The sequence below is a fragment of the Theobroma cacao genome, chromosome 3, assembly GCF_053813885.1.
Source record: "Theobroma cacao isolate CCN51 chromosome 3, ASM5381388v1, whole genome shotgun sequence".
Classification (NCBI taxonomy): Eukaryota; Viridiplantae; Streptophyta; class Magnoliopsida; order Malvales; family Malvaceae; genus Theobroma; species Theobroma cacao.
The window spans coordinates 173,484-199,220 of record NC_142641.1 but is presented as its reverse complement, the minus strand read 5'-3'; the positions used below and the strand labels follow the sequence as shown (position 1 = coordinate 199,220).

The following is a 25,737-nucleotide window of genomic DNA, read 5'->3' as shown; positions in this document are numbered from 1 at the left end:
TTTTCTCTTTTTACTCTGCTTTCAGCCCCGAGGGAACTGCAGATGGTGTGAAAGAGAATTGAGTTTTTGAAACTATGATATTTTGTGTTGAACGTTGCCGCAGGATCAAGGAAATATGTGCTTGATTTGCCCCTATCAAACACACATAATCGAACGAAAACACATTTAAGAGTCAATGTCAGCTAGGGTTAAAGCACATTAAGAGTCACCCCTGCCCAACTACTGTCATTAGATGGAACGCTAAAACCCTGCTGCCCTTTTTTGCCACTAAACCAAAACTCAAAATGGTGGCATCTTCATTGCCATTGCAATTGCATTTAATTCAGAACTGGGATTGGCTGGTGACTGGTGTTCTTAGTTGGAGGAGGGCAAGCAAGGCTTAGGCTCCCTATAAACAAAGAAAAGGAGACTCGGAGCTTTAGACGGGAGGCAGAGGGTGAGGAGAGGAGAGTGATAGGGGCTAAAAGGCCCAACACGGGCTTGGGACTTTAGCCTACTGAAGGCTAAGTAAAGTTAATTGTAATTGTGACGAGAAAGTGTGAATTAAAGAAGAAGGTTTAATAGATTACGTCAATTTTTGGTGGTTTTTTCTTATACTTATAATGAAATTAAAATGGATTATTTATAATTCATCTTAAATTTAAGTGAACTCTAAATTTACTTGACATGCATGTAAAATAAATAATAAAAAAAATCTAATCGTAGACTTACTTGTAGTACGAGTAAAATAAATAATAATTAAGATAACATAACTAAAGAGAGTGTCAGAACACATTTAGTCTAACCCTAGACTCATTTAGCCCTAACAGTATTGCACAGGAAGTCCGACACTGGTAGATAACTCATATGCGCATGATTGTGTCTTGTGCACCAAACCAATTAATTCGCTTCGTTTCATTCAGCTTGTAGTTTTGTGCCCCGTGTGGCTCAATCTTGTTAGCGTCTTGTGTGCACGACAATTCCTATTTGCCGTTGACTCGATTATTATCTAAACTACATTTATCACGGATTTGCGAGGTGTGAAACTCTAACATTACTTAGACTTCAGAGATAATTCTTATTTTTTTTTCCATTTCACTCAACACCATTGGCTCGAAACTCTTTTTCTCTAGTCCTAAGCCATCACCTTTTCATTTTGTTTCATCAATGAAATATCAAATAAAACCAAAGGGGAACAAAAAACAAAGATATTAGAGGCTAACACACAGGGGCAATGGTCCAAAGAATGTTTGCTGTAAGGATATGGCTAATCATCTTGAGTGCAATGCATTGCTCTATTTTCTGACAATTTTCTTCCCCCAGTTCCTCCTGTCATGTGTGTCACAATAGATGCAAAGAAATTGCACGTGGGTTTGGTGGGAAGACAAGATGCAAACTTGAATAGAAATTGAGACTGAGGATTGGTATCGGGGGAATGGACATTTCGGGGTTAAGTTCTCTTTGTTTCAATCATGTGATTATGTGTGTCAAGTAGGACCTTTGTCGCTCAGTCAACTGACATGCACATGAGTCAGTCCCAATGATAACAATAGTGTGTATTATGTGGCTCTATGCTTAGATTTTAGTTAGAAATCTGACAAATACCAGTTAAAAGATCAGTAGAGTCTTGTTTATTTGATTAATCAACTTTGATGAAAGCAAATCCTACAAGAGCCAAGCATTTGTGTATCTTGCACCCGAACATTTGTCTCATTAGTTGGTGCATAATCTTTTTACTTAAAAAGTAAGGTTCGAATCTTTCCTCTCTCAATTATAAAAAAAAAAAAACATGTGTATCTTGGTACTGATAATAATAATAAAAAATAATCATAAACACTTATATACTCTCACCATCATAAACAATATATAGCATCAGAATTGAAACAATGGTGGCTGTCTGAGAGCTTGATTGATGATTTTAAAAGATGGCAAAGAAGAATGATAAAAGAGTGAGGACCTTGAATGGGAAGGTTTAAGGGTTTGGAATTGAAAACTATATATATATATTTATATACCTTGTGAGGTCAAAAAGTAAAAGATAAACGTTTCTTTGACCAGATGGTCCATATATATATAATCCATATGATCAAGTTAATCATGCTTGTTAAAACTATATACATTAACTAGAGAATGATTACCTAAGGGGCCGGCAAACACCAACCTGGAGTGAGCAATAGAAACATGGCAATGCAATGCATGATTTCATTTCACGCTTCCAGGTTCCAGGCACACGCTTGTTATGATATCACTGATTTGTTAGCCTAGCTCCTCAACTTAATTTTCAAAATGATTCCAATTAGTCTACTTAATATTGGCTTGGCTTTGCATTCCCAGCAACATAATATATAGTTGAATTGTCTGGATCCAACCGACGAGGGTGACCTAGCTCGTAGAGCCAAACTAACTGCGCGCAGAAGCACAAGTGCTTTTTGTTTTTCATTCTTAATCTTAAATCTGCATGAACGTTAATGCCTCATTTTCATCCCTTGTCTTCTTGCATGATTATTCTTTAACTTTAACTAAGAATTAATCTCGCAACTTTACTTTTCACCAACTGGCCTGGTAGGTGTGGAGGTTGAGACAAAGTTTTGGGTAGATCTCAGTTCAGCTCAACGATTGTAACATATATGTACCCTATAGGCGACTATAGCTATGTATTTCGTTGGTTTAGTTGAACTTGAAGCATCAACACAATTATGAAAATGTGAATTTTGTCAAGCATGCAAGCAAAGACATATACATATAGTTGAATAATGCTAAGATGATGTTCCTAGATAGCAGTCAAAGCTAATTAAACAAGTATGCCATGCCGTTGGTGCGCTGTAAAAAAGAGCAAAATCAAAGGCTAAAGGGGGCCCTGCCGGCCTGCTTAATTTGATAATTGAGCTAATTAAACTCAACCAACCGATTTAACTGATTCTGATATATGGGGGGCCTTAAGAAGCTTTTGATTCCCATCTCCTGTGCTACCAACTCTTTGTCGCTTAATGCAGTGTCGGTTCAGAAATCCAACACACCATCGCAACCTTGTCCATTCATTCGTTTAGAAAAACTTTCTTCATGTTTACATCACATTACATGATAGGTAACGTTTGGTATGAAAAAAGTGAAAGCATATTTTTTATAATGTGCTCAATTAAATTATATTATAGTGTTTATTTTATAATAAATTACTGTAATATAAGATTATAATGCAATCACATTACAATCAAGGGATATAATATGATTACAGTTCAAAATTAATACAATCACATTATATTGCACTTTATAATATTTTTAAAGACACTTTCACATTTCAACATTATTACTTTATTAAAAATATTTTATAACGTTATAATTAAAATAAAAAATATTAAAATAAAATATATAATATAAAAATTAAAATAAAATAAAATATAAGAAATTAAAATTTATATAATATAAGTAAAAAAAATTAAAATAAAATATATAATATAAAAAATTATATTAAAAAATAAAAAATTATAAAATTATAATAAAAAATAAAAATAAAATATATGACATTAAAAATATATTTAAAAGATGATATTATATAAAAATTAATAATAAAAAATATAAATATATTAAACTTATATTTTAATAAATAGAAATAATTTTAAAATTAACATTACATTCCCAACAAAATATTTATAAACCAAATGTTGTAATGTTATCTTCTCTGTATTTTAATCATTATTTTACTTATATACCGAACACTATAATGTTATTTTTCTTACAATCACATTACTTACAATTACGTTATCTATAATCATATTATATTATAAAGTATCAAATGTAACAAGTAACTCTGAATTACTTCCTTCATCCACTAGAGATTGACTTTTCTTTTCCTTCTCTTAACTCCGCATTCGTTGGTTTATTTATTTAATGTATTAATTGCCCGTGCATCATTCCTTCACATGCCTCCTCTGCCTCAGCCTCAGTGGTCCTTCCTTCCATTTCCAAAAAGCTTATTTGACCAACACCCTGTAAAAATGTTAAAAATAATATTTAATTTCATGATGAAATGAAAATGATTTTTCAACGTCCAAAATCAAAATATCTGCAACATTTAAAAAGTATATGATTTGTGCAAATTTATTTTGTATAAAAAAACGTAAGAAAATGAAAATGCTTCGTCTTCTTTTTTTTTCTAATTAATAAAGCAGTCGGTGCATGCAGCTGCGGCTTTAAAACACCAACAATTACAATTAAAAATTAATATCATCTCATGTGATTGAGCTGTCTTAAAATGGACTACTACTAACCTTACAAGTCATTAAGCTTACCCCAATCCCCTCTTAATTTGTTAAGCCCTTACATTTTAACAAGCTTTATATTAATTAACATCATAAATGCTATTAAATTTAATTACTACAACAACATAAAATTAATTCCTAAGCAAGAATTACCACATCTGCTTATTCCCCGATTATTCTTCCCAATCCCCTTCCCATTCCAATTCCCACCTTGAGTAAAGTAGAAAACAAACAAATCAAAGCTACCAAAAGAGGCCATTAAACGTCACCGTTGCATTTGCCGTTTTAACGACCCTCCTTCCTCTCCTAACTTAAAAAGGCGCGGAGGAACCTCGGTCATCTCCCAGCACTGGGGACTCGCCCAATGCCACCGCCACCACCACCGACAGCACCGCCGCCGCAGCGAAACCAGTAAGAAAGAAGATATGGCGCAGTCTTTTAAACTCAAAATTAACACTCTCCTAAACAAGCTCGGAGACCGGGACACCTTCTCTCTCGCTGCAGCTGAGCTCGAGTCCGTTTCTAGAAATCTAGATGCCATTTCCCTTCCGACTTTCCTTTCCTGTATTCTCTCCGTCGATTCATCCGATAAATGCGGAGTCCGAAAGCAATGCGTGAAGCTAGTTTCTGTCTTGGCGGTTACTTATCCAAATTCTCTCCCTCATTTCCTCCATAAAATCCTCTCTAGCCTCCTCCGTCGCCTCCGAGACCCCGACTCCGCCGTCCGCTCCGCCTGCGTCGATGCCGTCTCGGCGCTCTCCACTAACCTCACCAAATGCAACTTCTCCTCTTCGTTTTTGAAGCCTTTGAGCGACGCTCTTTTTACGGAGCAAGAACCGAACGCGCAGATCGGAGCGGCATTGTGTTTGGCGGCGGCGATCGACGGATCGCCCGACCCGGATGCGGTTAGGCTGGGGAGGATGCTGACGAAGCTGGAGAAACTCGTGAAGTCCGATGCGTGCAAGGCGAAGGCGGCGGTTATGGTGGTGATCGGGAGTGTGATCGGCTCGGGTGGGGCGTCGAATTTGAGTCAAGGGATGATGAAGGGATTGGTGGGATGTTTGATTGGTTTTTTGAGTAGTGAGGATTGGGCAGCGAGGAAGGGGGCGGCAGAGGCGCTTGGCAGGCTGGCGATAGCTGAGAGGGATTCATTGGCTGAGTTTAAAACCAGTTGTATGAAAGTTTTTGAGGCTAGAAGATTTGATAAGGTTTTTCGCTGTTTAACATATACTAGTTTTTAGTTTAATTTTGATTTAAATTCTAATAAGGCCATTTATATTTTGATTTTTTAAATTATTTTTAATGTCAATGCTATTTTGGATGTGGATCATATAGGTAAAGGCTGCTAGGGAGGTTATGAGTCAGATGTTGGAGGCGTGGAAGCAGGTTCCGGATTTTTCAGAAGAGGCGTCGCCACCGCCTCTATCACAGGCTTCTAGTAAAGGTATGCGATCTTCTTTTGTTTGATGAGCTTTAGATCTCCTGGTAATGTGGTCTATTTAATCTGGTAGATTGATTGTCTACTAGAATATCTAAATTAGGAAGGTCGCATCTTTGATATGAACTGCTTATTTGGTACTTGTTTATATGTAATTTGCCAAGTTTGATATGATCCCTTTTTTTGTGGAATAATTTCACTATTTTTGGTAGCATGTGTCTGATTTTGTTTATACTGGATTTGGTTCTGTTCTGAAAACAGAGGACGCAAGTGATGGACGCTATCCACCTGGCTCTAAAATTTCTTCCAACGTGGATGTTGCAGTTCCTCAAACGAGGAAGAAACCTACTTTTACTACAAGGTCAACTCCGCCTGAGAGTTCCTTTGCAACCACAGCTAGGAAGAGAAGTCCTTTAAAGGCAACAATTCAGAAAGTGAATGGAAAGAAGCCCCTGGACTGGAGACTCGAGATTGCTGTTCCTCATGCTGCTAATGTGACAGGGGCATGTGAGGATAGTCTTAAGGAGAGGAGTGAGAATGTATCACGAAGGAGGAATAATGAGAACGTGAAATCTGCAAAGTCTGACATAAAGCGAGTGCTTTTCAGTAATAAGAATTCTGATGACAAGATGCACAAATTTGGTGGTTCAAAGTCTGGATCTCGTGTGGCTCCTTGTCACGAGGAAACCCCTGAATCCACTGTTGTGGTTAGTAATGCCTCTGAGAATCTCAATGCAAATCACAAAGACTCTGAGGATTTATCTTTGATCCGCAGCCAACTGGTTCAGATAGAAAAGCAGCAATCTAGCCTACTAGATCTCCTACAGGTTTGTTTCCAGTGCTTGAAAATTAAATATCCTCTCAATTACCATCCAGTAATTTGACTGTACTAGTGATATATCTGCGAAGATGCTTTTTTCAATAGCGTTATGTGTGCTTAGGGCATTGCACTATTCACATAATAAGTGAACTTGGGCAAGTCAATTAAACTACTTAATTTTGAATCATCTGGTAAATCCCTGAGTGATGACATCATTGAATATGCCAAAAGCCACCATTATTTATCTTTTCTTCCGACCAATCTCTTTGAAGTTAAAGAAAGATGGCATATCCATGCATTATTACCAGGATCCTTGTGACTTACAAGTTGTGAACTTACTGTTATACTAAAATTGGTTCATGATCAGTGGTGGACAAAGATTAACCAGGTCATCAGATTTGTGCATCAATTGATAGAGGCATTGCTCTCTCTTAGTTGATGATATTGAAAAAAATTTAAGCCTCCATTTGTCATTCATGTAATTTAATGATTAAAAGCTTGAGATGATATCACAGTGGGTAGTGCCATTGTTTGTGGCTATACAATTAAAATTCAAATTACTGGGCAAGCATCTATTGTATGTATTCATACAAATGAAAAGAATAATCTTAATTACTTCATATATCTGAAGGAGGCATAAATGCTCTAGCATTTTCTATTCCATCTACTTTGATTGTACTAAAACAAAATCATGAAAGCTTTATCTCTCCCATTCTCTTGTTTCTTCCTTCTTTCGTCTAGAGATTCGTTTGTAGCTCACAGACTGGGATGCATTCACTGGAGACACGTGTGCACGGTCTGGAACTGGCTTTGGATGAGATCTCGTATGACTTGGCTGTATCAACTGGAAGGATGTCTACTTCCAGCAGGACCACTTGTTGCCTACTACCAGCTGCAGGTTTTTTGAGCTCAAAATTCTGGAGGAAAACAGAAGGCCGGTACGCTACCTCTAGGTTTTCTACGTCCAGCGGCACCCCATCAGTGGCTGCCACACGTTGTAGAGCTGATAGGAATTGGAATGCTGAAGCATTTAAGTTGGAGAACCATAGGTTACGGCTTCAAGGTGGTGGTGGATTCATTATGAACCCTTTGGCAGAAATTCACGGTGATTCAAGGCGTGTCTCTGAGATAGCACATCAGTGACCACCAGAAGCAGCAGGTATTTATTATGAAATTTTTTGCCTTGTAATCTCATTATACTTTGATTTGGCACAACCTGCTTGAATGTCAATATTTCCTCTGAGACTTGGATATGCAACCCACTCCTATGTGCATGCCTTTATTTTGCTGGGGAATATAAATCATTTCCTTCTCTAGCAGTAAATAAAAAGGAAGGTTCCTGCTCCTTATTATTGGGGGTGGAGTAGGTCCTGCCCCCATGTCCCATAGAACAGCCATTTAACATTTTCCTTGAAATTCAAGCTTTCAGTTAGAGAAGCAACTTGTCTTTATTTATAGCCATCCATGAATCAACCTGGATTCTCATGTCCTTACAATTGTCATCCATCGTAGGCATTCATAGGCCATCTCTGTTTATTTCAGACATGAGACGTGAGATAGGCTTTTTCTTTCTTTCTTTTGGGACAGTTGTGGTTGAGGTTCTATTTCCCCTTTTAGCAGGTTTGCAGGATGGTCGGGACTTGGGAATTGCACTCAATTTTTAAGGTCAGTGGTGGATAAGGGAGACAACAAAGATGATAATCCACTTATATTATGAAGTAGCTTAATAGCAAATTGCGTGGTGGAGTTGTTATGCAGTTAGTTCATTTAAAACTCACCTCAGAAAGTCTACAGTCTTGCATCTTGTGGAGAGACCAAGAGAAGTGGCGTCATCTGATAATTTGAAAATTTTCTAGTAAATTGAGGCATGAGAAGGGGAGAAAGAGTGGTGTAGTGTGTGAAGATGTGTATAGCTTCCTGATGTTTCTGAAACACATTTGGTTTGTTCTTGATTTATAAATCACCTGAAATCGATGATGAGCGTCCTCATAGCCAGGTTATGATGGTGGGTGGGGGTCTAATTAAGTTAAGACAAATGCTTCTTAACCTAACACTTTGTCCCGCTAGAGATAAACTTACCGCTTTACCATTGATGCCTATACATGAATTTATTTTCTTGTATAAACCAGTAATAACTTGTGAGGTTGAGCATGTTGGGATATACGTATAACTGAAAACAAGAACAATTTTTCTGCATCAGTTCTCAAAGTGAAATCAAGAAGTTATTTCACACTAATACCAAAAAAAAAAATAAAAAAACCTCCAAGACCAAGAATCCTCAGCTTGAAACTCAACTCAAAGTCCATCTGGTGATACATTAAAAATAAAGTAAATTGTGATTTTAAGGACACAAATTTTGACAAATTTAAGACCAGAGTTCCCTTGCCGCCGGGAGCTATGTTATGCGGATTGTTCAGTCGAGCCCTGCTTCTCAATTTTCTGCTCAAAAAAATACAAAAAAAAAACAAAGGAAAAAGACAGTCAAATCTCAACTAAAGGAGCTCAATATTTTGACAGCACATTTCCATCAGCTAAAAGATTACCAATAACCATATACTCCATATTAGACAATAGTGAAGATCAAAAATCAAAGGAAGCTAAGCTTCAGCCTAGCAGCTTGCACTCATTCATAAGCCAGTAATTTGTTAAAATTAGTCTGTAACACCTGAAAGGGAACTGATAACCTACACGCATACATTATATGAGGCTCAATGCTGCTACTGATTTATTAAACACAGTACCTCAGGACTGAAAGTATCAGATTCATCACACATGCAAAATCTGTCTTTACTCAATCTTCATCCTCTTTCTTTTTAATAAAGTAAAAAGCTGTAATTTTTAAAATACTTTATACAAACAATACTAAGTAACGTTACATGTAGTCGACCCAATAAAGATAACGCCATAAAATGTAAAGTCCCTATAACTGGCAGGCAGTGAAGAAAATGCATAGTTAAGATTGATGGTTGAAACAAAGATATGATATAGGTTGTTCCAACTCTAGCCAGGCACAAAGGGAAGAAAAAGCCACCAGTCCTTTACCAAGCCTGCTAAGAAAATGCAATTAACCACTTTTAAAGGTAAGCATTCTAGTTCCTTATTACTGTGAGTAAGGCCAACCTTCTGCAACAGAATAAAGATGTCAGAAATTCTAGTTGAAAATGAAAAACAAGATGTGAATTGCAACAAAATCCATGCATATGCATGAACATACATGCAAACACATGCGGACACACACACGGAAATAACTCTCATTTAGATGAATTTAGCAAAGAAAATATCTAATCTAAAACTATTTGAAGGAACTCTCTTCGTTCACTGCTTCCAATTAAAGCTTCCAAGTGTTTTCACAAAAACCATAGTTACAACTTGAAAGGATTTTTAATTTCTCTCATTCATGGTTTTCATTTGACTTCAATTTTCTAGTTAATCATCATCTAGGAAGCTTTTGAAGTAGATTAGTCCTTATAAAATCCTTTTGACATGTGCACAGCTCATAGATCTTTCACAAATGATTTCAGATGCAGTAGCAGTTAAAAAAAGAAACGCTATTATGCTCTGAACCATGTAGAGACATACTATTAATACTCCCAAACGACCCAAACACTCCATTATCTGATTTCCAGAGGTGATGAGAAGATGGATGCAGATCTGATCGGACATCAACTAACACAAATTGAGAGGGCATTTCAGAGACATGTAAATATTGGAAAGCAGAAACATGTTTCCTTGCATATTGTGACAAACATTTATCATTTACTATAACAAGTAGCTCGAAATACCTCTCAGAAATGCATACTGGTTGAAAAAGAATACGGTTATGACAAAAGAAGAGCATATACCCTAAGCATAAAAACGAGCTTTATAATATTGGATCAACTCCTCGAAAGAGAAAGATTTGGTGGTCTGGTCTGCTCACAAGGATTAGGTTTCATTAAATAAAGCACAAATTTTTATTAATGTGATATTACTGATTTATGGAGGAAAACAGGTCATACGCAGGCCATCCGATTAACATAAAGCTGCAACGAAAGAAAATATAGCTACTGTGAATCATGGGCTAATGCTACATCCCCTATGCGTCCATAAATTGGCACCGGTTCTGAGTTAAGGACTGGAGGAGCATGAAAAAAAAATTGGATTTCCACTGAATCATTCAATATCATCAAAACGGAATTCCAAGTCCCAGCATAAAAAAGATGAAAACACTAACAAAAATAGATGGGATTCGATCGAATCAACAGAATGTAAAAGGAAAGGGCAGAAAGCAAAGAGGAGAAGAAATACCGATTGAGCGTTGTGCCAGGCTAGGCCTCTGTAAACATTAACAGAGAAAGTGGCGGTTAGGTAAATGGTGGCCAATCCTAGACCCGCTGTGAACCCTTTAAAGGCCCAATCCCCCGCTCTGCTTGCCCACCCCATCTTCTCTCTTTCTCTGTATGAGAATTTGGTGTTGGAGGTTGCTAACTGCGAAGCTAAGTTAAGCTCACAAGGAATTTGACAGGATATAGCCCTTTTTTGCGGTCTTTACCTGTTTTCAGACTTTCTTAGGTATGTATGTATGTATGTATGTATGTATGTATTCCATATTCAAATATTAATTTTGAAGCTTCTTTTGTTTTTTTTTCTTTTCCCAAAATTAACCACCGATGAAAAAACTTACAATGCCGCCCTTACACACGATTTTAATTGATCTAATATTACATAAATATGAACTCTACAAGTTCAGGTAGTATGATGCTTTATGACAGGATTTAATTGTGTAGTTTGAGAAAAAAAACCAAAAACAAATCACTTGTAAATTATTTGGACAACAATTATAACAGGATTTAATGTTGCGTATGACGTGTTTTCCTTTAAAAACAAAAGTAAGCATATTCTGACTTGAAACGTGCGGGCATGGCCATGAGCATTTTGTTCCCAAAGGACATCCAAAGTTCCCGCCGTTCAAACACTGTATAAAGTTGGACAACTAACTACCATGGAGAGCAGACCTGTGTTTCATCATTGTGTCTTCTGCTTTTGGCTTTCCATTGGTATAAACCATATGTTCCGGGACCAAGCATCATCTTGCTCAGCCTCTTTTTGCACCCAACAACGAAATAGTGAGCAAAAATTGCAAATTTGATCATTTTACTAAAGCCAATTCAAAACAGTTAAATCTTCACATATTTTAAATATAGTAATGAGACCAAAACAGCACTAAAGACATACAGCATGTTGATGACTTGAAGGATATAATGACCATTATAATTAATCCAACACCTATAGCTCTTCCTAGTTGAACCATCTATCTTCTTATGCCCATTCTTTACTAAAACACTGGTTCAACATCTATACCCTAAGTGGGACTGCTTCAATTTGCTGCTTCAGTTCAGCATCCTCCAATGAATGCACCAGCCAGCCACATCTACAACAGCCACTTCTTTTCTGATAATGATATGAGCTGCCAAAGAGAAAAATAACAGACAAATCAATATGTAGTATTATGATTAAAAACAACAGATTGTAGCTGTCATGAATAGATATCAAATGATAAACACAGGCAGCATGCTGCTTGAGAAAAATTAATATATGCATGATGTGAGCTCTAGAAATAGGGGTCATAAAAAATAAAAAGTAAAAATAATTACTGGACATTTTCAAACCAGGTTAGCAGAGAGAGAAAGGTGGAATATCTTGTATTGAACAGATTGATCACATTGAATTTTCAAGAAAGACAAATGTTTCTGGGAACTCCACAGAAGGTTGAAACAGATACTGAGAATAATGTAGAAGAAGTAGAATTAAGAACTTAAAATCTCATGTTTAGTCTCATCTACAATAGATGCTAGCAAACTTCCCTATGATACTAGGTCAATGTCTACCATAAATGTTAGGGTAAATGCAGGAAGACCTGATCTTTGTTCACAACAACAGAGGCAATAAAACCCTTAATTGAAAGCCCCAAATTGACCTATCCATCATGTCCATCTCTAAGCAATCAACCCATCATGCCAATCTCTAAATGACATTTCAAACATTCAAAGACAGAAAAAAGAAAAAACATGGAAAGCACAGATGAAGCAGTTTCTTACCGGCAGGACAAGGCAAGATGCAACAGTAGACCAAACTGTAAAACCATGCATTAAAATGCTCCAATGCAAATGAGCAACTCTTTGTTTTAGTCACCTGGGGTTTAAACTTTGAAAGGTCCATTTCAAAATTGATGAGGAAATCACCACGCTAACAATATTAGATGTCTATGCTTTATTGTAACCATCAATTGCATATTACATTTTTTAAGAGGGCATGAATTCCTAAAAGCTTAACACTAAACTGAATCTCAAGATTTTGCTTCAGTCTATAAAAGGGCTGTTGTTACTTACAAGTGACATCATTTGTGAGAGAAAAAAGATGATTGATAATTGTTTCTCGCACCTTCATTTCATGACGGTGAGGTATTAGATGCAATATAACAGAATGGAGGCAAAATGATACGGTTCCCAATGGATTTCGATGGGGAGTAAAGAAGTGCATGTGTAACAAAAGCAAGTAAGTTAATATGTGCAAGCATTAAAGTAGTCTCCTCTGACATGAAAAAGTGACGTAGAACGTCTAACAGATAATTTCTTAGAGCAAGTTAGGTGTTAGAAGCTAAGAAAAAAACCCAAAAACCATAAATGTGCATATTCATAATTTTAATGTTTTCCTTGTTTAGTTATGAATCTTACATAGGAATTATAGGTATAATAGATTATCTTTTTATTTTGTTTTACTAGGATGACAAGTAAATATGGGTTTAGGAATTTACTTTTTTTGTACTCCAAGGCAGTCTAAGGTAGAATATTTTCTTATTTTAATTTATTTTACTTGCATTCCAAGTTTAGGTTAAGTAGGAGTAGACAATTATAAATACCACCTTTAGGCTTAATTGTTAGATAACTAATTTTTTTAAATTATTGAATGACATTATATTTCTCTCAAATTTTGAGTGTAAGTTTCTGTGTTTGAAACTTGGTTATCAATTTTAAAAGTTCTATCAAGTGTAAGCCCTTGTTTTCACGCTAACTTGCTACGTCAGGAAGGTAAGTTGGAAAACAAATATAAATGATTTAATGAATAGGGAAAAAAAGGATGCACTTATAGTGATAGATAAATTAAGATGGGGATAATTTCTGATTTGACAAAAAAATCTAAGAGAGTCTCAGAGCAAATCAAAACCAAAAGTTAGTTAATAAGTTATGGCAGGAATTGACCCAATAAGGAGGTGGCTTACACATTCCACCAAATGAAGGACCTAAATGTCTGATAAACTAATACATAGAACATGACTCAATAACAATGTAACAAGTACTTTAGTTTGTCAAGAATACATTTATTACAATCATGACAATGCAATACATTGCAAGGAGAATTGATAAAGCTTCATCATCCCTTAAAAGATTGAAGAGAACTCACTCACCTTAGACATAGGTCACATGACAAAGATTAAGCTTAATGTTTGATCCTACCACCTTTCAGGAGCTAATTCTATGTGTTCAAATATCCCCTTATCAAAATCCTTGCAGTGCCATTGTTGAATGCAAAATATGGGGGGTCAAGATTGTTAGCATGGCTAATAACTAAAATAGGAATAGAAGAAAATAAAATAGAGCTTTGGCAAAAATATGGTTTTCAAAACATTTGGTAAATGCACCTGAGCATTTGGCTTTGGTAGGTGCATGTGTTTTCCTGTTCAAGGAGTGGGTTTGAATCGCCTTTCACCCACAATAAAAAAATGACAACTTGCCACATATTTTAGTATTTCTTGAGATTGCACCAACAGTCTCTTTGATGACTCTACCACATCTTAGAGTTACATTTAGTCAAATAGTAATGAAAAACAGCATAGCAATTTTCAGAAAGTGTTGAATGTTCTCAGCTAAGCCCTCATTCTCATTCAAAGGAAGGAGCTGCAACTCTCATGCAAAAGTAAAAACAAGTGTGTCACTAAAACTATGCTGTCATATTTTTGCCAGCAGAAAGCCAAACAACATTCATATTGAGGTTATTGTTTTGAAAAAAGTGAAATCAACAATCTATCTAGAGGATGAAAGAATGGGTACTAGCATGATTTGTACAGCCAGTGCACGTATGAGATTGAGAGGAACTTTGAGATCACAAGAAAATGATCAAAGGCAATAAAAGAAAGTATATTCCATGAAAAATAAGGATAATAATGATAGTTAAGACATGAAGAACAAGGAATTATTGGCAGGGTATTTCTTTCAAAGTGTATCTTGGAATTCACATCAAGTTTTGTTAGTAAATATGTCTTTTTGGGGAAATTGAACATGGGAACAAGTAGACATTGACAGCATCCCAATTAAGTTACCTCAAAACATATAATCAATTAAAATAAAATTTATGGCCCAAATTGATCTATACTTACCCATATCAAGTCAGGCCAAACGTAAAATATCAGAACCCAAGTTTCTTCACAGGTAATTGTTGTCTGATATGACATCTTAATTTAGAGATACACACAAGCACATAGACACATGCACTAGCCAATGCCTACGCCAGTCCATGCACAAACATAATGCATGTAAAGAAGCACTTATGATAATTGATAACCAACCTGATGAGCAACCTGTGCTAGGCGCCGGCTGTCTCGAGATGATTCAGTTAACAATGTGGACTTTTCTGCGTCTAGCAAGCCGTTTTGTTTCTCCTCTGTATTCCTCGGTGAAATGCCATCATCAAGTGAGGAATCTCTATCAGGGCTGCTCATCAACTCCTTCTTCCGCTTTCTTTTAAACGTGTACATGAGAAACTTATTATTTACAGGTTGAGTAGAAGACCCTTCAGTTATTTCAGACACTTTAACATCCAAGTTTACTGCAGACATGCCAACCATCTCAAGCTCCATTTTGCAAGATGGAACCCCTGAATTGTCAGCAGATCCACTTTCCTGTCTTGTCAGCTCCTTTTTGTCTGTCAGCAATTTATCATTGTTTTTGTCATTCTGGAAATCACAAGCTTTTACAAACTCCACATCATCCTTTCCAACATCTTCATGTCTTGATTGAGTAATTCCTTTAGCTGCATCTGAAGGTGATCTAGGGATTGAAGGAGAATGAAGACCCTTCTGAGCATCATGTTCAAAGATCCTAGAATTTTCCCCAGATTGAGCATTATCAGCAACAGCAAGTGAAAAACTTTCGGAGCAAAATATATCAGATTCTTGACACGTTGCTACAACCTGATCAGAAATATTCATGGATGAGGGCACTTTATTTTTCTTATATCTAGCAGCTCTTTTCCTTTTCCTGTGAAAAGGACTAAGAGGAAGAACTTGGATAATGTTGTATGCATCACTTTGCATCACTTTCAACTCATCTGTTTTTTCCTCTGGTCTACGCATGTCAGCTCTCAGCGAAAGTTTTGTATGCATATCTCTACTTTCTTCACCTTCTCTAGTTTTTTCATTCTTTGCACAAATCCTTTCAAGTGCACGAATCCTCTGAGTGCACCCATTTCTATACAGGTCAGGTTCTTTGCGTCTCATTACTATGGAGGCAAAATCAGGGTTACAAACATAGCAATTATCCGTACAAGAACACTTATTACCCACATATGTTCCGTTCAGAACTGAATTCTTGATGTCAGAAACTGTCACAAAATCATTTTCCGCATCAGGTGAAGAAGATCTGGCAGACCCAAAATTGTTGATTCCATTTTCCTGAGATATCTCTACAGAAGCAGCAAGATCATATTTTGACTTTTGTTTGCCCAAACACTGCACTCTGTCTTTTGTCAGCTTCTCCAACTCATCCTGTGCTTCTCTCAATTCTGTTCTAAGATCTCTAACTATATCCTCAGCTTCCCCCAGTTGTGCTTCAAGCTCTTCAATTCTTTTCTGTTGATTCAAGGATATCATCTCTGCTTCATTAACCTACAATCATAGCACAGAGCGAGTTATGATGTGTGTTCAGTATTGGCTAAATTGCACTGACTAACTCATTTTCTCAGGCATAACCATGATATATATACATATCAGATACCTTGAATGGGCATATGTATAAGGGTATGGCCCTTCAAATATAAGGAAAGGTTTATGAAAATTTGAGTTATAAAAGTCAGACATCTCCTACAATCATAGCTGGTTTGAGTGACACAGAACAAAAGCTACATGGACAAAACAAACACCAACCAAGAGATAACTATAGTGGAACTGTCTAACAAAAGTTGAAACATGCAACCTCGATTAGTTGCTTGAATCTACTAGACCAAATAAGTTTTATGCACCCTACTTTAACACTTTCACCATGACAAGATTTGGGTGATTCTTATGCACATAAACCGGTTAATTTGCATGAATAGATACATTCGTCTTCCCATAAAGCCTATAAATATTTAACAAAAAAAACTAAATGGTGTTAGCTTCATTGATGGATAACCTCCTATCAAAGCAAACCATTCCGAGCAAAGCAAATACAATTGTTAACAAATAACAGCAAACAAATTCATAGTTAAAAATGTAATTCCAGTTCACAAGTTGCGTCTCTTCAAGCTCACTTCACCGTGCAGAATGTTTGTAACAAATAGATGAATCAAAACAACATATTTGTTACAAACTAGCTCTTCACAATCCACGCAGCAAATTGACAATAAAAGCAACCAAATAAATTCAATCAAACATCAAAAACATCCATCACCAAAAAACAAGTATAGAGAGAAAACCCAGGTTACAAAACAGATAACAGTGAAAAAAAGAAAATTCATGATAACCGCACCGAAGCATCATCAGACACAAAGCCAAACAACAACAATCAAAAACCAACAGTTACCTTCGCATCCAACATCTGTTTCAACCTAAGCAACATACGCAACGCCTCATCTTTCGCCGCGAACAGCTCCTGCTGATACCGGAGAGCCTTTCTCTCCGACACCATTATCCTCGCCGCCGCCTCTTTGGCCGTGTTCAGAATTATTTCGGCATAAGCCTTCTTCAAAGCCGTCAATTTCTTTTTTAAAAAAAGACCAAAACTGAAAACGTCAAACGAAACCCACATGGAGTATACTCATGTTGAACCAATAAAAAGATCAAAATCAACTCTTTTTAACAAAAACCCCCAAAAAGACAAAAAAAACAGTTTAAAATTCACACAAAAAAAGGAAAAGAAGAAAAAAAACTAGATATATAGAAGGGTACTAGAGATTTTACCTCAGAATCGGCCATTGTAGTCACCAATGCATCGAACTGACGCTGTTTCTCTCAGAGCAAGTTGAGAAGAAGAACAGTGAACAACAACAGAATAAAAGGAGGTCGTTTTAGTTTTTTCTCCCTTTCCAAGCTGCTGTCTGTTAGGAACTGAAACTTACTTTTGTTATTACCAAACCACCCTCTCCTGACACTTCTATTTACCAACACGAGACGTCAGCAGACAAAACGGTTGAACCGGTGCGGGTTTCGGTTTTGGTCTTATACTTTCTTAAGTTTAAATATTAAAAAAATTCCTAAAATTATATACAGTTATACAATTAAATCTCAATTTTATTATACTTAAAGAAACTCTTATTTTTATCTATACAAAGTTTTTAACTTTAAAAAAAATTAATAATTATCAAATTTAATATTAATTGATATTTTCTATTCACATAGTAAGACACGTGATAATTATTGGATTACATAATAATTTATAAAGTAAATTAACTTAATTACATCAAAGATCAATTAATAAGTCATATGCCATGCAGATAAAATATATCAATTAATATTAAATTTTAAAATTATTAATTGTGGTTAAAAATAAAGAGTTTATATGATACAATTAAAAAAAATTAATGTGGATTCAAATTAAAGAATAATGATTATTTTAGACATAAAAAATAAAAAAAAAATTCACGTAAGTAAACATATATAGTTATTAAACATTTTTCTTTAGACACTTTGAAGTTTAACTTTAATTAGAAAAGATACTGGATTGAAAAATGTACATGGCATTGCATGGAAGTAATCGACGATAACGTACAGAAAATATAAAATAATTAAGACACATTAATTATCATTCAAAAAGAGAAGGAAGAAGAAAGAAATAGCAATATTAATATAATTAATTAATATAATAATGCTTTTAAGAATTTATTACCAAACAAAAACAAGTGTTAAATCGAATTTCAAGTTGTCAAAAATCATACTTCATACCTGAAACATGATTTGATTGGCTAGCTAGCTACGCTACGCTACTTTCTCTCTTATCTGTAATTAATCTTGTGCATTATGAAAACGGAGAACTAAAATGCTGAAGAAACTCAAATCCATATCAAATAATAGCATGAATTAAGTAATTTCGCTTCAGAATTTTGACAACTAAAAATCCAATAACCTTCGCTTCCTCTTTATGATCTTCTTCCTTCCTTAATCGCAGGTTTCTTAATTTCACTGGAACCCCCGTAAGCAATGTGGGGACCTACAGATTGTTGCTATGCACGTGCCTTTCAGGACAACCAAGGTGTAGTAAGAGAAAGGGAGCCCGAAATGCAATGCATGCTTGAAGATTGTTGTTTCTCTTAAGGCCTGAAGGATTAGATAGGTTGCGTTGCGTTGGCTGTTGGTGATGAGACCGACCCATAGCAAATTTAGCAGCTGCATGCATCAACGATCGATCTAGTAAGGACAATCAAGGGTCTCTTCCTTGAACGGGGCGACTAAAGTCAGGAAGCTGATCTGCAGCAAGAGGCTAAACAGAAGAGCCTCGCGAACATATATATATATTCCATTCCTGCCAAAGGTTTGAGTCGGGATGAGCTTAATCATATACTCCTACTCTCGATTTCTTTTCAATTCACTCTTGTTAGAATCAAATAAATAAACATATATAGGATAGGCATCGAGTCATTTCTTGGTCTTCTTATATTAAGACAGTGCTCTCTTACTTTTGCTTTGCTACAAATTAATTAAGTTCCTTTTTAAAGTGATTTTCTTATATTTTTACATTTAATTAATGACTAAGCATTAATTAAGAATTTTAGTTAGAAATATAGGTATGAAATTGACTTATTTAATTAACAAGCAACTCTACCAACTTAGTTATAATGGAAATAATCGATCCAATTAATCAATATATATATATATATATATATATAGTTTGATTTCGATTTTATGAGATAATTTAGTTGACTCGATTAGTTTTCTATGGTTCAATTAGTTTAATTTTCAAAATTTTTGAAACAAATCATCCAAGGCCAAATTAATACACTCACTTGTAGAGATGATTATTTATTTGCCAAAGATCCAAGGAAAGAGGTATAACTTAATTTATGAAATAAAGAAATTACGTACATTTGCATTGTATGGTAAATTAAAGACATTATTACAGGGCTTTTTCTATGAAATAAAGGGCATTTTTAAAAAAAAAACTTTTGATATAATGTGTATTCCATTGCACCTGGAACAGAAGTCGTGACGGTAGGAATGTGTGCAATGTTGCTATTATTATAACTTTGAGGTGGGAATGGGATGCAGGTTGTCCAAACTAATGTGTAATTTAAAGTCAAAACTAGGGGAATTCTACGTAATTTACTCTTTTTCTTTTCTTTGTTCCCTTTCCCTGTGGACGCGCCCCAACAAGGAGGGGATGTGGACCGATTGTAGATCAAAACGTGGCTCGATGCATGCATGCGGTCCTTTTGCATTGCGAGGCGTGGGGAGGGTGGTGATGGTGAGGTAGCGGGTAGATAAGTGAGGCTCCGGGATTGAAAGCTCAAAAAGCAGGTGGAGGTGGTACCGGTGACTTTGGACTTGCCACTTGCGAGGCTTTAAGGTTGTCAAAAAAAGTATGTATGTATGTATCTATGAAACGCATCACACGTTCTAACATGAATTGCAACTTGATCTAACCAAAACATATCACAAATTCTAGCATGAAGTAATTGAACCTTCAACGCAAGAATCTCGAGCAAAATTAGGAAAGAACATGCATTTCCTTGAACAAGCTGGCTAAAACAATTTAAACGCATTCCACATACTTTCCTTATCAGACACAAAGCAGTACCTTGAACGCCAAATACTTAGCCATCGCAACTTCCCAGTGTTGTTTTACCTAGAAGAGAAAAAGAAAAAAAAAATTGTACATCAAGAGCTTCAGTATATTAGATGGATGGTAAAAGAAAATCCTAACCTTTGCTTGCATGTACAACCAAAATCTTATGCCATACGTATAAAAAAACACATTCATCAAATATATATATGTCTATATATAGTAACCTTACCTTCCTAGAAGAGATCAGCTATAACCAAATAATAAATCAGTTATTTGATATTCAACTTCCCAAGGTTAACCCATAATTCAACTCCACTTACTTTGAAGAATTTGACAAAAATAAAAACTTATGAGGTAAACAAAAAATGACCTTAAATTATATAAGTCTCGAGATTAAGTCTCGTCATGTATGAGTTTAGTTTGATTTTATATTAATTTATTGTTTTATTTAGTTCATAATTAATCGATTTCTATATATTGAATTAAATAATAGTAACTTAAAACATTATTTTTATTTTATGTATTATAAAGTTTTATTTGAACTTAATTCATTCCTTAAACTATCTTAATTAGAGGAACACTCCCAATATAACTCCATATACAAATATATAATTATTATTTTAAAATACACAAAAATTATATATTTATGTACGATTTACGTAACACATCAAATTCTGATTTATTTTTACCGTTCGAAAAACGGCCATTTACCGCCAAATATTCCCCGTAACATCGGGTCAACCCTTTTCTTCAAAATCCATAAACCGAACTAACTAACAGCCAAAGACCAAAGAATCCGTCGGGGTATTAACCACCCCGACAATCCGTCGAAACTTATATCTCTTCCCCTGTTATCCACTAAAATTCCACGTGTCTTTCTTCAAAGATACTTTCGGGTTCGGCTCCCACCTTCTTCAGCGGCAACTTTCCCGTCACGATTCACAAACATCTTCTCAACTACATACCGACTATTTCCTCAAAAATATTCTCGAGAAACTCTGTTTTCCCTTTTGAAGCTCATGCAAGGCACCAAATGGCAATTTCAATACCTAATCACTTCCTCGCTCTCACGCAACCTTCCAATTTCGCACTCAACCGGCGACAGCTCTCTTCTAATCGAATTTTCACCGGCGGCAACCATAGCTTCCTGTCCGGCGGAGCCGGAATATGCAGAGCGAAACCTCGAGAGTTGGTCCTCGGCAACCCGTCGGTGACGGTAGAAAAAGGAAAGTACAGTTACGACGTTGAAACACTAATCAACAAGCTAAGCAGCCTCCCGCCTCGTGGCAGCATTGCGAGATGTCTCGATGTCTTCCGCAACAAACTTTCACTAAACGACTTCGCTTTAGTCTTCAAAGAGTTCGCTCACCGCGGCGATTGGCAACGTTCCCTACGACTTTTCAAATACATGCAACGCCAGATCTGGTGTAAGCCAAACGAACACATTTACACCATCATGATCAGCCTCTTGGGCCGCGAAGGCTTGCTCGAGAAATGCCGCGAAGTGTTCGACGAAATGCCTAGCCAAGGCGTGACTCGCAGTGTTTTCGCCTACACGGCATTGATTAACGCCTACGGACGGAACGGCGCGTATACTATTTCGCTTGAGTTACTCGATAAAATGAAGAAAGACAAAGTTTTGCCGAGTATTTTAACTTATAATACCGTGATTAATGCGTGTGCAAGGGGCGGGTTGGATTGGGAGGGTTTATTAGGTTTGTTTGCGGAAATGAGACATGAAGGAATACAACCTGACATTGTTACTTATAATACTTTGCTTAGTGCTTGTGCTAATAGGGGTTTAGGTAATGAGGCGGAAATGGTTTTTAGGACTATGAATGAAGGAGGGATACTGCCGGATTTAACTACTTATAGCTATCTTGTTGAGAGTTTTGGGAAGTTAGGTAAGCTGGAGAAAGTTTCAGAGCTACTTAAGGAAATGGAGTCTGGAGGGAATTTGCCGGATATTATGTCATATAATGTGTTGTTAGAGGCATATGCTAAGTCGGGGTCAATTAAGGAAGCGATGGGTGTGTTTAAGCAGATGCAGGTGGCCGGATGTGCGCCAAATGCTACTACATATAGTATTTTGTTGAATTTGTATGGCAGGAATGGGCGATATGATGATGTTCGTGAGCTTTTTCTTGAGATGAAAGAGAGCAATACAGAGCCGGATGCTGCTACATATAATATTTTGATACAGGTTTTTGGAGAGGGTGGGTATTTTAAGGAGGTCGTGACTTTGTTTCATGATATGGTGGAGGAGAATATTGAGCCTAATGTGAAGACTTATGATGGTTTAATATTTGCTTGTGGGAAGGGAGGGCTTCATGAGGATGCCAAGAAAATTCTACTTCACATGAATGAAAAATGTATAGTGCCTAGTTCCAGGGCTTATACTGGGGTTATCGAGGCTTATGGACAGGCAGCATTATATGAGGAAGTTTTAGTTGCCTTTAACACAATGAATGAAGTAGAGAGCAACCCGACCATTGAAACTTACAATTCACTGCTTCAGACTTTTGCAAGAGGTGGATTGTACAAGGAAGCTAACGCAATTTTGTCCAGAATGAATGAGACTGGTGTTGCAAAGAACAGGGATTCTTTCAATGCTTTGATTGAAGCTTTTAGGCAAGGAGGCCAGTTTGAGGATGCTATCAAGGCTTATGTAGAGATGGAAAAAGCAAGATGTGATCCTGATGAACGGACCCTTGAAGCAGTTTTAAGCGTCTATTGCTTTGCAGGTCTGGTTGATGAGAGCAATGAGCAATTCCAAGAAATTAAAGCTTTAGGAGTGTTGCCCAGTGTCATGTGCTATTGCATGATGCTGGCTGTTTATGCAAAATGCGACAGGTCAGTTCAACTCAAGGTATTCAACAATCTATTTTACCGTTAATATGTACAGGAGGAATTGATTTGTCTGTGGCTGATGTCATGATGAATGTCTGACCAACTGGAGTAATTAATGGGAATAGCTGCATAATTTTTACCTGCTAATTTTTAATGTGTTTAGGTGGGATGATGCCTATCAGTTATTTGATGAGATGCTCACAAATAAAGTTTCGAATATTCATCAAGTGATTGGAAAAATGATTAGAGGAGATTATGATGATGACGCAAACTGGCAGATGGTAGAGTATGTCTTTGACAAACTTAACTCTGAAGGATGTGGCTTTGGAATAAGGTTCTATAATGCACTTTTAGAAGCACTTTGGTGGCTACGTCAGAAAGAACGGGCTGCAAGGGTGCTCAATGAAGCAACAAAGCGAGGGCTATTCCCTGAACTTTTCCGTAAAAACAAACTTGTATGGTCTGTGGATGTACACAGGTATTGTGGGACTTATATTTATAGTTGTTTCTTTCCAAATTGCTGTTAATTTTATTTGAGTATGATGTTGATCATTTCACAGGATGTGGGAAGGTGGCACTTACACAGCAGTCTCAATTTGGCTCAACAGTATGCAGAAGATGTTCTTAAGTGGGGATGATCTTCCTCAACTTGCTACTGTTGTTGTAGCGTAAGTCATATTCATGGAACTCATTTTTTTTTGGCTCAAATAGTAAAAATGCTGTTGAACTATTGCACTTGATGTGAAAAAACTCTTATTTTTTTTTTATTATACTCAAAGAAACTCTTTATCATTTGATTTGTACCTACACAAAATCCTAAACTCAATGAAAAATTAACAACTATCAGATCCAATATTAGCAGGCTTTTTTCTGTCCATGTGGCATATAACGTAAACATGTGGCAACTGATGTGAACCTATATATGATGTTGAAGCTACCACATGGCCATGTCATCTACCATGTGGATAGAAAATGTCTGCTGGTATTGGGTTTGATGGGGTTAAGAGTTTGTGTGAATTCAAATCAAAAGCTAAGGGTTTTTTTGGATATAATGAAAGAATAGAGACTTTTTCACCTAAACTGTAATAGTGCCGGTGTTTTAGAATCATTTAAGACTTTTTTTCAATCTTTTACGTGACAGAGAGATTTATTATACATGAAAACTGTGTCAATCCCTTTTGTTTTTATGGATAATTATTCAATGAATGAAACACTCCACAGACAGGTTTGTATGTTTCACTTGTCTATGTAACCTGATATGTTAACTCCAAAGTTAAATGTTAGTTTCCTTATTTATAGTTAAATGGACAGTGTCAATATATGCACATCACAGGTGGTTTTTTGCTTTAAAATCCTTATTTTATTTTATCTACAACTTTTAGCCCAAGTATCTTTTGTATTGCATGCTATCATGACTCTTTCACTGCACCATTTGAAGATCTTAGTTGCCTCTCTCTTGCCCTTGTACCACCCTTAATTAATTGTTCCTTCTGCTTTACTATTGATTAAACCACCTTGAAGGACTTTCCTTCATCATTATAAAGTATCTATTGATGTTAAATCCAGGTGTACATACCTCATGAACTTGGTTTGGCCAGTTATTTTTCTTGCAAATAACTATAGTGCTATGTCTTGATCAGACGGGGGCAGATGGAGAAAAGCTCAATTGCCCGTGATATTCCAACTGCAAAAGCTGCCTATACATTCCTGCAGGATATTGTGTCGTCATCATTTTCTTTCCCTGGGTGGAACAAAGGGCGAATTGTCTGTCAGCGGTCTCAGCTTAAGCGAATTCTGTCAGCCACAGGCTCATCTTCAGATGAGTCGAAAGCGGATAATATAATTGCTTTAAGTAACTTCCCCATTCCTTCTATGGGAGTGAAATCATCTCCTGGTGATGTAGAGTATACCCAACATGATAATGCGATTTCAGAAACCAAAATGAGAAGAACAGAGCTTATGGCTGGTACAGCTTAAATAGTAACACAAAGTCTATTCATCAGTTTTCCGGTCTTGGAAAATCTGTCCGAATTTCTGTTCATTGGTGGAGATTGGAGGGTTGATTTGACGCTAGTCTCCCCATTGTTTGCAATGGAAAATGTAACAATGGTCTTTGCCATGACATCAGCTCACCAAATTGCTGGAAAAAGGTGGACCTTAACCTAAGTGTCGCAACTGGTTTTTCATGCAGCAATGTATCGAGCAGCCGGATGATGAAAGCTTCTGGTTTAAGTAGTTAGGCAATCGTCCTTTTCAACTAATTCAATTAACAACATATGTGACATTGATTTTATGAGAACAAGTTAATGATTTTGATAGGATGTTTTAGAGCCTTGTATTCTTTAAAATTAGTTCATATCTGATAATTTCTCATAAAATAACAGA

At 36.3% G+C, this 25,737-nt stretch overlaps 3 protein-coding genes across 6 annotated transcripts; 2 read left to right on the top strand and 1 right to left on the bottom strand.

The window, feature by feature from the left end:
• The first annotated feature begins 4,430 nt into the window (after positions 1–4,430).
• Positions 4,431–8,592, top strand: LOC18603808 (ARM repeat superfamily protein). Of its 2 annotated transcripts, none has more exons than XM_018117769.2 (5): positions 4,431–5,443; positions 5,571–5,679; positions 5,935–6,500; positions 7,235–7,652; positions 8,114–8,592. In XM_018117769.2, the coding sequence occupies exons 1-4, from the start codon at positions 4,661–4,663 to the stop codon at positions 7,634–7,636; spliced, it is 1,860 nt and encodes a 619-aa protein (XP_017973258.2). In that variant the 5' UTR covers positions 4,431–4,660; the 3' UTR covers positions 7,637–7,652; positions 8,114–8,592. The 2 variants fall into 2 exon arrangements, with proteins under 2 accessions (XP_017973258.2, XP_017973256.2); XM_018117767.2 differs by having other exon boundaries at positions 4,432–5,443; positions 8,111–8,592.
• Positions 8,593–11,609: 3,017 nt separating this feature from the next.
• Positions 11,610–17,834, bottom strand: LOC18603806 (uncharacterized). 2 transcript variants are annotated; one of them, XM_007035996.3, is made up of 4 exons: positions 17,685–17,834; positions 17,308–17,484; positions 15,096–16,412; positions 11,610–11,939 (listed from the first exon to the last, which is right to left on the bottom strand). In XM_007035996.3, exons 1-4 carry the CDS (start codon positions 17,697–17,699, stop codon positions 11,904–11,906), a joined length of 1,545 nt encoding a protein of 514 aa, XP_007036058.3. In that variant the 5' UTR covers positions 17,700–17,834; the 3' UTR covers positions 11,610–11,903. The 2 variants fall into 2 exon arrangements, with proteins under 2 accessions (XP_007036058.3, XP_088661063.1); XM_088804937.1 differs by having other exon boundaries at positions 17,308–17,506; positions 17,685–17,820.
• A 3,463-nt stretch (positions 17,835–21,297) lies between these two features.
• Positions 21,298–25,673, top strand: PTAC2 (plastid transcriptionally active 2). Of its 2 annotated transcripts, none has more exons than XM_007035993.3 (4): positions 21,298–23,355; positions 23,516–23,830; positions 23,913–24,020; positions 24,919–25,061. In XM_007035993.3, the coding sequence occupies exons 1-4, from the start codon at positions 21,536–21,538 to the stop codon at positions 24,986–24,988; spliced, it is 2,313 nt and encodes a 770-aa protein (XP_007036055.3). In that variant the 5' UTR covers positions 21,298–21,535; the 3' UTR covers positions 24,989–25,061. The 2 variants fall into 2 exon arrangements, with proteins under 2 accessions (XP_007036055.3, XP_007036054.3); XM_007035992.3 differs by having other exon boundaries at positions 21,301–23,355; positions 24,993–25,673.
• Positions 25,674–25,737: the final 64 nt, after the last annotated feature.